General features: G+C 46.0%; 1 protein-coding gene across 1 annotated transcript in view; it reads left to right on the top strand.

Moving 5' to 3' along the window:
* Nucleotides 1-3,082: 3,082 nt before the first annotated feature.
* The window catches only part of LOC127673131 (radial spoke head 10 homolog B-like), a 35,931-nt gene continuing 24,544 nt past the window's right edge, over nt 3,083-14,469 (top strand). The window contains 9 exon segments of the mRNA XM_052168735.1: nt 3,083-3,137; nt 4,142-4,315; nt 4,738-4,823; nt 5,918-6,038; nt 6,796-6,972; nt 7,824-7,998; nt 12,282-12,403; nt 13,616-13,709; nt 13,712-13,804. Of these exon segments, the coding sequence (XP_052024695.1) occupies nt 3,135-3,137; nt 4,142-4,315; nt 4,738-4,823; nt 5,918-6,038; nt 6,796-6,972; nt 7,824-7,998; nt 12,282-12,403; nt 13,616-13,709; nt 13,712-13,804 (1,045 nt within the window). The 5' untranslated portion in view covers nt 3,083-3,134.

Raw genomic sequence — 14,469 nt, 5'->3', positions numbered from 1 at the left:
GCAGTTTGGCCTGTAGGCACGTTTGTGGGGAACTATACTGTAGGTGCTGATATTCCCTAGGTAGGTGATCCTCTGCTGATCAAGAAACTAGATAAGGGAAAGACAGCAGGCGGCATTCCTTCATGGTTTCCGCCTCAAGTTCCGGCTGGAGTTACTGTCCCGACATCCCTCATAAACAGACTGTGAGCTGGAAGTGTAAACCAAATCACTGCTTTTGGTCCGAGTGCTTCGGCATAGCAGCAGAGATGAAACTCAGGCCAACGGTGATGAGCAGAGTCTCGGGGCTGAGGCCGTGGCCCCATGGTAGAGCACTTGCCTAATGTGTGGAAATCCCTGGATCCATCCCCGCCACTGCAAAAAATGAAAACAAACGAATCGAAAAGGGCAAAAATCTCAGTTTCACTTTTGTGATAAACATTCTCAGAGCTAGCATTGTTTCTTTCACTCTTTACATAGATACATCAATATTAATATATATTAATCATATAACGATAGATTGCAGTTTGAATGGTTTTCACTCATACATTTTTAGGTATTTCTATATGGTTTACAGCACTTAGAACCCACAACAAAACACATGATAAGTTTTAACATTTTTGATGTGTTGTAAAGCATAGCCAACATTTGTTATTTCAACCTCTTTAAGTGGACAGTCTAGTGGTCTTAAACATCTCCATATTATTGTGCAGCCATCACCCCTGACAGCCCAGAACTTTCTGGTCATCCTAAAATGAAGCCTGGCACACATGAAGTGATTACTCTCTGGCTAACCTGACAGTTAATTGTGACACTGTATAACGCTTAAAAATTGCTAGATGCAACTGTTTCATAATTGTTGGATTTTCAAGGACTGTTTCATTTTTCCCCCTTACTCACAGGCCACAGTTAAGATATTCATTTATTCATTCAGTCGGTCAGATTATCGAAACATGTGCTTATTATAATAGAATAAAATTTAAAGATTTTTAGATCTTATGTGTATGTCTGTGTTCCATGTGTGTGCAGATGCCCATGGATGCCAGAAGAGGGCGTTGGATCCCCTTGAGCTGAGGTTATACACACGCACATACCTATTTATACATGTGTGTATCTGTCAGCACACAGTTATGTGGTGACTGATTATATGCACACTGATAATTTCTAGTAAGAGAAAACAAAAGTGTGAAACTCACAAATGGGATAATGGCTTTAATCAGGTTTTAGTCTAAGTAACTTGGTTTAAAAAAAAAAGTACATAAAAGCCTTTTTTGTTTGTTTTGCTGGTTGGTTAGGTTGTGTTTGTTTTTGCAATGGAGGAGGTGGAGCTCGGGGCCTTGTGCATGTTAGTCCGGAATCTATCACTAAGCTTTCTTCTTAGCCCCACATCTTGAAAGATCGAAGTGAAAAGCCAAAAGTTTTAAAATTCTTTTCGACTGTAGTTCGGAGATTTTTCTGGTGATTTACTCGGGAGAATCTGGCTGTGGTTATCAGATCTAGGTGTGGGGGAAGTTGTAAACTTTTTGGCTCAGGATGGATCACTGTGTATGTGTGGTGCAGGCCCAGAGTGGGTGTTACATTGTTGTTGCAGCTGCCGCCAGGCAGCCAGCACACTCCTGCAGGTGAAGGGATGGGCAGGGTTCCGGTCTACGGTGGAGCCACAGTCTAGATGCCCACCACCCATCATCTGACGCCCACCATCTGAGCGATCACTGTTATTTCTTTCCTAGGGTATGTTTTCAGAAGGACTGATGCATGGGCAGGGGACTTACATCTGGGCCGACGGATTGAAATATGAGGTAAGGCATTACCACGAGTAAGAGCTGTCACGAATTAATTATAGAATTTAATGGTTGGCTTCCTGCACTATTTTCAAAGCATTCACTTTTATTTTTTAAAGTGCATGTACATGTGTGTGTGCATGTGTATATATGTGTGTACGTGTGTGTGTGTGTGTGTGTGTGTGTCCATTGACTCAGGCAGTCTCAGAGACTAGAGGAGGGTATTGGATCCTCTGGAGCTGGAGTCACATACAATTGGGAGCTGCTGGTATTGAGTGCTGGAAATGATGCCCACACTCAACTGTTAAACAGCTTTCTAGCCCTCTAGATAGACTATTCTTATAAAAGTAAGTCAGGTTAGGTGTGGTGGCACACACCTTTAATCCCAGGGCTCGGGAAGCAGAGGCAGGCAGATCTCTGTGAGTTCGAAGCCATCCTGGTCTACAGAACAAGTTCTAGGAAAGCCAAGGCTACATACTGAAACACTGTCTCAAAAAAAACTAAACAAATAAAAAAAAAAAACTAAGTTAGCATAGCCAGGACTGATATCATGGAATCCCAGTACTTGGGAAGCTGAGGCAGGAGGATTTTGAGTCTTAGGACACCCTGAGTCTACATAATAAGATGCTATTTCTGAAAAAGAAAAACCACTGCAAAGGTCGTCGGCGGCGTTACAGAACCGAAGCTGGAGAGGCCGGCTTGTGTGCTCAATGCAGTGACGCGGTGACTGCATCAGGTGCCTGAGAATCGCCGGAGCTGGCTTTAGGTGTGGCTTTAGAGGTGTCCTGCATGTACGCCTCACACATGCATGGGGTTTGGTGGTAATCTACGTGTTCTCTGCATGCGAAATCCCTCATGCTTTATATGCACATCAGTTTTTATGATCTCTTTTTTTAAATTTATTTTTATTTTTTTTAAAGATTTATTTATTATATGTAAGCACACTGTAGTTATTTTCAGACACTCCGGAAGAGGGCATCAGATCTTGTTATGGATGGTTGTGAGCCACCACGTGGTTGCTGGGATTTGAACTCAGGACCTTCAGAAGAGCAGTCGGTGCTCTTTACCCCTGAGCCATCTCTCCAGCCCCTTATGGTCTCTTTCTTTCCTTTATTTTTTTTTTACTAATTAAGCCATCCCCAATCCCTGCAGGGCTGACTCTCTTTACTGAATGCATGTTTTCCATGATGGTGGTTTCACAAAAACCATCTGGGTTGCTGGGCTGAGGGGAAGTGGGTATTTTTAAACTGATTGTGAGAACAGATTTGTCCTCTGAGACTGAGCCAGTTTCAGCTCCCACTCACAAAGCCTGTGAGTGTCTCAAGTGCTGTTCTAGACATCTCCACTGCAGAGCTACTAACGCCAGGGTGTACGAAAATGGTAAGAGACATTTAAGGTAAATGCATATAGCACGTGGATACAGATTGCAGCTGGACAGTGAGCAGGAGCTGCAGAGGCACAGGCTCCACTGAGGGGGGGCGTGGGGATCCACCCTCAACAGTGTGTTGGGGCCCAGTTTTCTGAGAGAACTCCCTACCAAGCAACCCCCACCTTCTAGCCTGCTGCCAACATTGAAGGTTTCTGGTCTCCAGATGGTGATTTTGCCAGGCAGATCCTTCTGCTTCTCTGTCTCTGGAAATTCTCTGGAGTTTGGGGGGGGGGGGCGAGGGGAGGATCCTCCTTTGCAAGCATAGAGCCCTCCACAATCAACCCATCTAAGAGAGTTCCCGGGTAGGATTTTGTCTCTTGACGCATCCTCAGGCATGGTGAGCCAGGTAGCACCAATATGCCATCTGGCCAGTGGGCAGTCGGTGGCTGTGTCCTCTGCTGACTGATGATTAGCCACTGGATTTGGAATTGTGGCAGAGCACCAGCTTAGCGTGCGTGGAACCCTGGTTCATTGCCCAGTTCCACTACCATCCTCACCAACAGAACCACTCTACCATCTTTGGGCCATGGTTCACACCACCATGAGCTTCTCACAAAGAAGGCACCCCATGAGGAACCATGGGGAGACAGAAGGCTTTCTATGGGTGATCAGTTCCTGGCTGATCATCCAGACCTCTGCACGGTCAACCCTGAGAGTCTAAAGTTAAGGTCACGATTGGCAGCCACCACGTTACCTGGTTACCTGCTGGCTTCTTGGAACTTGGTGTAAATGATTCCTTCCCAAGTGTTTTATTCTGTGTGGACTTCTGTGCAGCAGAAGAATGAGGCGAGGGGCTAGGAAACACAGGGACAAGGACATGACAGGCACACACCCCCATGTCCACAGAAAAGCCAGGGTCAGGGTCAGTGTGGTGAGGGCACTCTCAGACAGCCCTCTCAGGTGTACAGTCCCTTCACTGCCGTCCCCTATCACCCTCCCGGCTGTTTTGCCCTAGGGGGACTTTGTGAAGAATACCCCGATGAACCACGGCGTGTACACATGGCCCGACGGCAGCACGTATGAAGGCGAGGTGATCAATGGCATGAGGAACGGGTTTGGTATGTTCAAGTGTGGCACACAGCCCGTGTCCTACATTGGCCACTGGTGTCACGGCAAGAGACATGGGAAGGTAGGTGAAGATTGTACCCCTGGACAATCCCATCCATGTGAATGTATGCATGATATAAAATTAACCATTCACAACACTGTACAACCACCATTGCTATGAGTCTCAAAAACATCTTCAGCACCACAGCTATGCGCTAGGAAGTAGACGCTTGCACTGTGTGCTGCGCCGCCCAGCTTTTTTATTGGTTTCTGGCATCCAAACTCAAGTCCTTGTGCTTGCATAGGAAGCACTTCACCCGCCAAGACCTTTCTCTGGCACACGTTTCTTCACCTGTAAAGCCAACTTATCGTGGGTTACCTACCAGTCTTGGTAACAACAGCATTGACTTCTGCATAGTTTGTGCTTCTTAGATGTGCATGCCTGATCTTTATGTTTCCAAGAGGATTTGCACCGCGAGGCTTCATTTCTCTTGTCTGTTTTAGGGTTCCATCTATTACAATCAAGAGGGGACCTCTTGGTATGAGGGAGACTGGGTGTACAACATCAAAAAAGGCTGGGGGATAAGATGGTAGGTGCGACCCTTCCCTTCACATTTGGGTTGTGGGTGGAAAAGCTTTCATAGGTTCACCTGATTCTCACCCAGGTTAGAGCTAAGGTGCAGAAATGAAGAACACATCTTCTGTCCAAGCATGGTCGAGGTTTTCCGTTACTCCTAATAGCATCTCCATAGCACTGAAAACATCCTATGGGAAACCCAGAAGAAAACGCTAAGTGTCTGATTGTATGTTTCACTTTGTTTTAAATAGAAACTGCCTACCTTTGTCCTCTGTAATCCACGATGAATCTGTTTATCGTTGACTGCGGTACTGAATGTTTTCTGAGGAGCACCAGTATTTTTGCTTGAGTTTTACATTGACCTGATAGTTGTTTGTTGTTACTGTTTTAGTGTTGGCAGTGCTAGGGCCTAGTACATGGTGAACACCCCACCACTGGGCTACAGCCCAACCCCCATTTTGCTTTTTTTGTGTGTGTGCAAGATCTTGCTTTTTGCCCAGGCTGATCTTGAAGTCAAGAATCTCTTTTCTCTCCCTCTCAAGTGCTGGGATTATATTGGCTGGGTGTGGTGGCGCATGCCTGTAATCCCAGCACTCTGGGAGGCAGAGGATTTCTGAGTTCGAGGCCAACCTGGTCTACAAAGTGAGTTCCAGGACAGCCAGGGCTATACAGAGAAATCCTGTCTCGAAAAAAACAAAAAAACAAAAACAAAAACAAAACAAACAAAAAAACAAACAGAGGAAACACATCCAGTGTGGCCCTCGGGACTCTACTTGCACACATGCACACACCACATACATACCTAACAAACACAGTATTTGGTGTCAAAATATTAAGTAATAACACATTAGGAGTTGTTTCTAGGAGATGTAAAATCTCACTCTTACCCATTGAATAATGAAGAAGTTTAATAAAGGGAATTATTTTCCTCCCTAATAGGAATATTTTTGCCCACCCTGTGCTACCTGCCGACTCTCATTAGCACTGGGTCCTCTCTGGGCTGGATTTCCTGAGAGGCATTTAGGGGGTGAGTTTAAGGCCATTAAGGGCAAATCAGCTGTCGACGTAAGATAACCAACTGTTCATCACTGATTTCTTTGGTCCCAGCTACAAATCGGGAAACATATACGAAGGGCAGTGGGAGAACAACATGCGTCACGGGGAAGGCAGAATGAGGTGGCTCACGACAAATGAGGAGTACACAGGCCACTGGGAGAAGGGGATCCAGGTAGGCACCTGACGGCACATGCGTCAGTCACAGACTGAGGTGCGCCGGGGGGGGGGGGGGGGGAAGGGGAGGAGGGGGCAGGAGGGGTGGGGGGTGTACTAATGGCCTTACAGTGTGGGTCTGACCCCTAAGCACGACTAACCTAAGAAACTTGAGATGGCTAGGGTTAGCGGTCAACTCACAGAATCTAGACTCACCTGTGAGATGGGCTTCTGGCAACAGCCTGGGGTGCATTATTTCAATTACTTTAATTGATATGAGAACACCCATCTTAATTGTGGGAAGGGCCATTCCCTGGGCAAGGGGATCCTGCACTATATTTAGTGGAGGGAGCTAGCCGGGCATGCACCCTCTGCTCTCTGCCTCTGACTGTGGGTACAAGTGTGACCAGCCTTCTCAAGCTTCCCGAACTATAACCCAAAACTTCCTTTCCTAAGCTGGCTTGGGCACAGCAACAGAAGAGAAAGAAACTCAAAGTCACAGCCTTCTCGCACCAGCTACACTGTTGGATCCATGTTTTATTACTTAGTCTTCTGGGACGGTGTCACACGTCCTTCATCCAACCCTACAAAGATAGGCGCTGTTTCCATCATATTCTTGAAGAACCTGAAGGGCTCAAATCCTTTGCCAGAGGGCAAAGACAGCTCAATACCTGCTTCTAGGTTCATGTGCCCTGCCCCTCAGATTATCAGCGTCTTTGCCATAATTGGAGTTCTGGTAAAAGGGGGTTTATGCTGACGAGATACTTTCTTTGCAGAACGGCTTCGGAACGCACACATGGTTCCTAAAGAGAATCCCCAACTCTCAGTATCCTCTGAGAAATGAGTACATAGGGGCGTTTGTAAACGGCTTCCGTCACGGACAAGGGAAGTTTTACTATGCCAGTGGAGCCATGTATGAGGGAGAATGGGTTTCCAACAAAAAGCAGGGCAGGGTGAGTACAGTGTGGCGGAAGGTGTGTCTGGTAAGTCGTCTTACTCATTTCACAATAGCCAAGCGATTACATGCACTTAAATTAGTTAATAACAATTAGTAAAGCGATGACGGGCACTTAAAGCTGCTTACAGCATACTATTTCCTGGCTATTTAGAAATGATTTAATCCACCTTTGTTATATGTGTATACAAATAAGCAAGGGCACTGGTTGCAAGTTACAGTGTCACCTGAGCGTTCATGTATAATGGCAGCGTGGGCTTTGGGGCTGGCTTGCGATACTAACTCAGTGACATCAGCATTTCTATCCTGTCTACCTGCACAGCAGCTCTACCCTGGGGTTGCCATGTCCCTGTGATTACAAGACAGCTGCTGCGATTACTAGCTTCACATTACGCACACGGCTAAGGAGAAGAGAAGAGACTTTTTTCCCAAAGTTCTCTACAAATGCCTCTCGGTTCCCAGAGCTGAACTGGGGCATTTGTCGACCTTAGAATCAGTGCTTTACCATCCTGGGGCTGGCATATAGCAGGGCGACACCTACAGGGACGGCCCTCCAGGGCCATTCACAAAGCTTATTAAGGTTTATTAAACAAAAAAGCTGAATGCTGTGACCACGAGGTGATTCAACTTGGGGAAAGGTTGGAGGAGGAAGAGGAGGATGAGCAGGAGGAGGGTGAGCGGGGAGAGGAAGAGGAGGCACGGCGTGAGACTCAAAGAGAACGATTCTTTGTGGCCTAAGTAGATTACCTTCAAAGCAAAACAAGCTCCAAACCCTTGAAAGCTCTCCTGAAGAACACCACAATCTCCTCCTGAGGCCTCTCCTGGCCTCACGCGCCTCCCTCCCTACAGGGCAGAATGACCTTCAAGAATGGCCGTGTGTATGAAGGTCTGTTTTCCAATGATCACATCGCACAGTTCTTTGAAGCTGAAATCGATTACTCACACAGCCTGGACCGCTGGTCAGATGTCTCGCCGAGGAGCCGGCAGGCTCGGGGGTCTTCCGTCAGCGCAGTCAGGGAGCCTGGTAGGTAAACCTAAATTACTATCTTTTTTCTTTTTTAAGTTTTTATTAATCGTTCCATTCATTTACATCTCAAATGATATCCCACTTGCCAGTTACCCCCCTCCACCAACCCCCATGCCATGACATCCCATTTCCCCGTTACCCCTCTGTCACCCCGATCCCACACCTGCTCTACCCCTCCCTTTTGCCTGTTTGGGAGTGCTCCCCACCCCACCACTCCAGCATCCCCCTACTCTGGGGCCTCAGACCTCCCTGGGACCAAGGGCCTCCCCTCTCTTGCTCTCAGGCAAGGCCATCCTCTGCTACATATGTACAGGAGCCAAAGATCCCTTTAGGCACACTCCTTGGGCGGTGGTCTAGTCTCTGGGGGAACTGGGTGGTCGGGACAGCCTCTGTTGTTCTTCCAATGGGGTTGCAATCTCCCTCCACTCCTCCAGTCCTTCTGCCAGCCCCACCCCCCAACCTGGTTTCCTGAGTTTAGCCCGATGGTTGGCTGCACACATCCGCCTCTGCATTGGTCAGCTGCTGGCTGGACCTCCCCAGAAACCGCCACACTTGGTCCCTCTCCACAAGCGCCTCTTGACCATGGCAACAGTGTTGGGTTTGGTGTCTGCAGACATGATGGATCCCCATGTGGGGCCATCCCTAGTTGGCTCTTCCTTCAGTCTCTGTTCCATTTTTTTTTTTTTTTTTTTTTTTTTTTTTTTTTTTTTGTCCCTGTTCTTCATTTGGACAGGAACATTTCTGGGTTAAAAAAAAATCTTGAGATGGGTGTGTGGCTCCATCCCTCCACCAGGGTCATTCCTATCTATCTACTGGAGGTGGTCTCCACAGGTTCCATCTCCCCCTTCTCTGCGCATTACGGCTAAAGTCAATCCCATTGGGTCCTGGGAGCCTCACGTTTCTCGGGTTTCTAAGACCCTCCAGTGGCGATCCCCAGTTCCTCATCCCCTCCCCCCCCGCCCCCCCCCCCCCCGCCTCCGCCTCCCCACCCCCGGCTACCTATATTTATTCCATTTCCTGATGCTCTGTGTGCCTCTCTCACCTTCCTCCAGATTCTGATGATGCCGCCCTTATCTCCTCTTCCTTCTTTCTCCCTCGTCCCCCTCTCCTCCCATCTCCCACAGTCATCCTGTTCCCCCCCTCCTTTCTATGCTCCATCTGGTCTGTAGGTTGTATCATATGCATTGTGAGATTTTGGGTTAGTATACCGGCTGGTTTTGTGTGTCAACTTGACACAAGCTGGAGTTATCACAGAGAAAGGAGCTTCAGTTGGGGAAGTGCCTCCATGACATCCAGCTGTAAGGCATTTTCTCAATTAGTGATCAAGGGGGAGGGTCCCTTGTGGGTGGAGCCATTCCTGGGCTGGTAGTCTTGGGTTCTATAAGAGAGCAGGCTGAGCAAGCCAGTAAGAAACATCCCTCCATGGCCTCTGCATCAGCTCCTGCTTCCTGACCTGCTTGAGTTCCAGTCCTGACTTCCTTTGGTGATCAACAGCAATGTGGAATTGTACGCAGAATAAACCCTTTCCTCCCCAACTTGCTTCTTGGTCATGATGTCTGTGCAGGAATAGAAACCCAGACTAAGACAGTTAGTATCCACTTATCAGTAAGTGCATACCATGTGTGTTCTTTTGTGTCTGGGTTACCTCACTCAGGATGATATTTTCCAGTTCCATCCATTCGCCTGCAAATTTCATGAAGTTGTTGTTTTTAATCCATGTGTAGTACTCCTTTGTGTAAACGTACCACATTTTCTGTATCCCTTCCTCTGTTGAAGGACATCTTGGCATGTGTCCTTGTTGTATGGTGGAGCATCTTTTGGGTATATTCCCAGGAGTTGTATATCTGGGTCCTCAGGTAGTATTATGTTCAATTTTCTGAGGAAGCACCAGACTGATTGCCAGAGAGGTTGTACCAGCTTTCAATCCCACCAGCAATGGAGGAGAGTTCTTCTTTCTCCACATCCTCACCAGCATATGCTGTCACCTGTGCTTTTTTTTTAAGATTTATTTATTTATTATATGTAAGTACAATGTAGCTGTCTTCAGACACTCCAAAAGAGGGTGTCATATCTTGTTAAGGATGGTTGTGACCATGTGGTTGCTGGGATTTGAACTCAGGACCTTCAGAAGAGCAGTCAGTGCTCTTAACCTCTGATCCATCTCTCCAGCCCCCACCTGTGTTTTTTTATCTTAGCCATTCTGACTGATGTGGGGTGGAATCTCAGGGTTGTTTTGAGTTGCATTTCCCTGATGACTAAGGATGTTGAACATTTCTTTAAGTGTTTCTCAGCCATTTGAGATTCCTCAGTTGAGAATTCTCTATTTAGCTCTACTCCACTTTTTAATAGGGTTATTTGGTTCTCTGGAGTCTGCCTTCTTGAGTTCTTTATATATTTTGGATTTTAGCCCTCTATCGGATATAGGGTTGGTAAATATTTTTTCCCAATCTGTGGGTTGCAGCTTTGTCCTATCGACAGTGTCCTTTGCCTTATAGAAGCTTTTCAATTTTATAAGGTCCCATTTGTCAACTGTCTTAAAGCATAAGCCAGTGATGCTCTGTTCAGGAAATCTTCCCCTGTGCCCATGTGCTCAAGGCTCTTCCCCTCTTTCTTTTCTATTAGTTCAGTGTGTCTGGTTTTATGTGGAGGTCCTTGATCCACTTGAACATGAGCTTTGTGCAAGGAGATAAGAATGGATCAATTTGCATCCTTCTACATGCTAGCCGCCAGTTAAACCAGCACCATTTGTTGAAAATGCTGTCTTTTTTTCCACTGGATGATGGTTTTAGCTTCTGTGTCAAAGACCAAGTGACCATAGGTGTGTGAGTTCATTTCTGGGTCTTCAATTCTATTCCATTAATCTACTTGCCTGTTTCTGTACCAATACCATGTAATTTTTAATCACTAGTGTTCTATAATATACCTTGAGGTCAGGGATGGTGATTCCTGCAGAAGTTTTTTTTATTGTTGAGAATAGATTTTGCTATCCTAGGTTTTTTTTTTTTTTTGTTATTCCAAATGAATTTGAGAATTGCTCTTTCTAGGTCTATGAAGAATTGAATTGGAATTTTTATGGGGATTGCATTGAATCTGTAGATTGCTTTAGGTCTGATGGCCATTTTTACTATATTAATCCTGCCAATCCATGAGCATGGGGGATTTTTTCCATCTTCTGAGATCTTTGATTACTTTCTTCAGAGACTTGAAATTCTTGACATACAAATCTTTCACTTGTTTGGTTACAGTCACACCAAGGTTTCTTATATTATTTCCGATTATTGTGAAGGGTGTTGTTTCCCTAATTTCTTTCTCATCCCTTTTATCCTTTGAGTAGAGGAAGGCTACTGATTTTTTTTTAGTTAATTTTATATCCAGCCACCTTGCTGAAGTTGTTTATCAGCTGTAAGTAAATTTTAGAATTTTTGGGGTCAGTTAAGTAGACTATCATATCATCTGCAAATAGTGATAGTTTGACTTCTTCCTTTCCAATTTTCATCCCTTTGACCTCCTTTTGTTATCTAATTGCTCTATCTAGAACTTCAAGTACTATATTGAATAGATATGGAGAGAATGGGCAGCCTTGTCTAGTCCATGATTTTAGTGGGATTGCTTCAAGTTTCTCTCCATTCAATCTGATTTTGGCTACTGGTTTGCTGTATATTGCTACTGAAAAGCTTGTTTTTCATTACTTTGGGAACTGCTCTAGCACAGAACTGTTTCCAAGGTCTCCTTTTGAACTTTTAGTTAGAAAATACCTTTATTTGTTGTGTTTGTCTGTATGCGTGTCGCAGGCAGAGGACATGGGGAAATCCATTTGTCCTCTCACCATGTCATCACCTTTGGCAGCGAGCACCTCTACTTAGCATCACAGCAGCCATTAGCTTTTAACTTTGAAAAGAAGTGTAAGTTGTCTAGGCTGGCCTTAAAGTGTCTCGGTAGCACAGGCTGGTCTTGAACTTACAATCACCGGCTTCTTCTGCAGCTGGTATTAAATAGGCCTGTACCACAATGCCTGAGTTCTCTGTTACATTTTGATAGACAACTGTTCTGCTGTGACACTGAAAGGACTCCTTTTAAAGATTTATTTGTATTTATATACATATACATATCCGTGGGTACCCTCAGAGACCAGAAGAAGGAACTGGATCCCCTAGTTACAGGCAGTTCCCAGTGGCCCGTCCACAAGCATCCTTAACTGCTGAGCCATCTTTCCAGCCCACATTAGAAGGATTTTACTCTTGATTTTCACAGTCATCTCTCGTGTTTGCTTTATTCATTAGAGACCCTACGAAAGTTGGATGGCAGCGAAAGCCATTCTGTGCTAGGATCGAGTATTGAGTTGGACTTAAATCTGTTGCTGGACATGTACCCCGAGGAAAGCCAAGAAGAAGAAAAGAAGCAGGTAAAACCCCCTTTAGCATTACACATATATTTCAGACGCTATATTTGTCTTCAGTGTGCCTGGTGGGTGCTTTATCTAGACCATCTCAATCTGCAAGTGAGCAGGCTTTGTGGGAGAAGGGTAGCCCAGAGGGCAGAACTCGGCGACATTGCCAGGGGCCTTAGATCCTAGAGGAGCCACCAGTAGCCAGCTGGAGACCAAGGCTGTGATCACTTCCCACTCATGACAGGTGGGGACTGAGGGCCCGCTAGGGGTCAGAAAATCCTGGATACACCCTAGGAGTCAAGAATCCACTGTAGGGCTGAGAGGTGACTGTGAGGAGCATTGGTGGCCCCAGGAGAGGACCAACATGGTGGCTCAGAACCATCTGGAACGCCAGTTCCAGGGAATCCTATGGCTTAGCACCAATCACACATGTGGTTCACATACAAATGCACAAGCAAAACACTTAAACATATAAAATAGAATAAATAAAACTTTTTTAAAAAAAGGAGGCAGAAGAAGAAAGAATAAGCCTGCTATGCTGAGGCTGGAGAGATGGCTCAGTGGTTAAGAGCTGCTCTTCCAGTGACCCCAGCTCCCAACAGCCACATGGCCACTAACAATCATCTGTAACTCCAGCTACAAAGGCGCCATTGCTGTCTTCTAGACTTCACAGGCACTGCATGCATATGGTGCACTGACATTTGTGCACACACAGATTTCAAAATCAAAAAATGTGAAAGGAACCCTGTTGTGGGGCATTCACCACAGACCACGGGTTTAAGGCAATAGCCGGACAGTGACTACTGGGTGTTCAAGATTCCAGTGGGGCACCAAGCCTTTCTCAGGGTGAGCTTTTAAATAAAAGCCATGTTGTAGGTTGACATACTTCAGTTAACAAGAATAGTTTGCCAGTAGCAGAACCACAGAAGCCAAAAGCAAGGTTAGTCCGGTTTTTAGACAGTATGGGCCTTGAAGTATCGGGCCTTTGTTTCAGTTTTGGCAGGCGGGGACATATCAGTCGTGCTATGTTCTCCAGGGCCTGCTAAGGCCCTGTTACAAGCCACTGTGCAGATGGTCACATCTGCAATCCCAGTCAATGTGGTGCTAGAAACTGAGCTCGGGTCCCCTACAAAAGGAACAAGAACTCTTGGCTCCGAGCCATCGCTCCAGCCCCTCAGTTTGTTCTAATAAAGGCACAACTGGGCCCCTGGGCCGCCTTCCTTTCAGGTCGAGTATGCCGTCCTGAGGAACATCACGGAGTTAAGGAGGATCTACTGCTTCTACAGTGGCCTTGGGTGTGATCACTCTCTGGATAACACCTTCTGATGACAAAGCTTCACTTCTGGAGATTCCTGAAAGACTGTAGGTTCCATCACCACAACATAACCCTTGCAGATATGGACAGGGTACTGAGCGGTGAGTGTCCCAAGCTCCCTGCCCTCTCCACTATTGCTGCCTGGAAACTTGGAGCTAAGAAATGCTTGGAGGCTGGGTGGTGGTGGCGCATGCCTTTAATCCTAGCACTTGGGAGTCAGAGGCAGGCAGATTTCTGAGTTCGAGGCCAGCCTGGACTACAGAGTGAGTTCCAGGACAGCCAGGGCTATACAGGGAAACCTTGTCTTGAAAAAACCACAAAGAAGAAAGAAAGAAAGAAAGAAAGAAAGAAAGAAAGAAAGAAAGAAAGAAAGAAAGAAAGAAAGAAAGAAAGAAAGAAAGAAAGAAAGAAAGAAAGAAAGAAGGAAAGAAAGAAGGAAGGAAGGAAGGAAGGAAGGAAGGAAGGAAGGAAGGAAGGAAAGAAAGAAAGAAAGAAAGAAAGAAAGAAAGAGAGGAGAAGGAAGGAAGGAAGGAAGAGAAGGAAGGAGGAAGGAAGGAAGGAAGGAAGGAAAAGAAAGAAAGAAAGAAGGGAGGGAGGGAGGGAAGGAGGGAAGAAAGAAAGAAAGAAAGAAAGAAAGAAAGGAGGGAGGGAGGGAGGGAGGGAGGGAGGGAAGGAGGGAAGAAAGAAAGAAAGAAAGAAAGAAAAGAAAGAAAGAAAGAAAGAAGAAGAAAGAAGAAAGAAAGAAAGAAAGAAAGAAGAAAAGAAA

This window comes from Apodemus sylvaticus, chromosome 22, assembly GCF_947179515.1.
Source record: "Apodemus sylvaticus chromosome 22, mApoSyl1.1, whole genome shotgun sequence".
NCBI classification, from domain to species: Eukaryota; Metazoa; Chordata; class Mammalia; order Rodentia; family Muridae; genus Apodemus; species Apodemus sylvaticus.
This window is presented reverse-complemented; position numbering and strand designations above follow the sequence as displayed.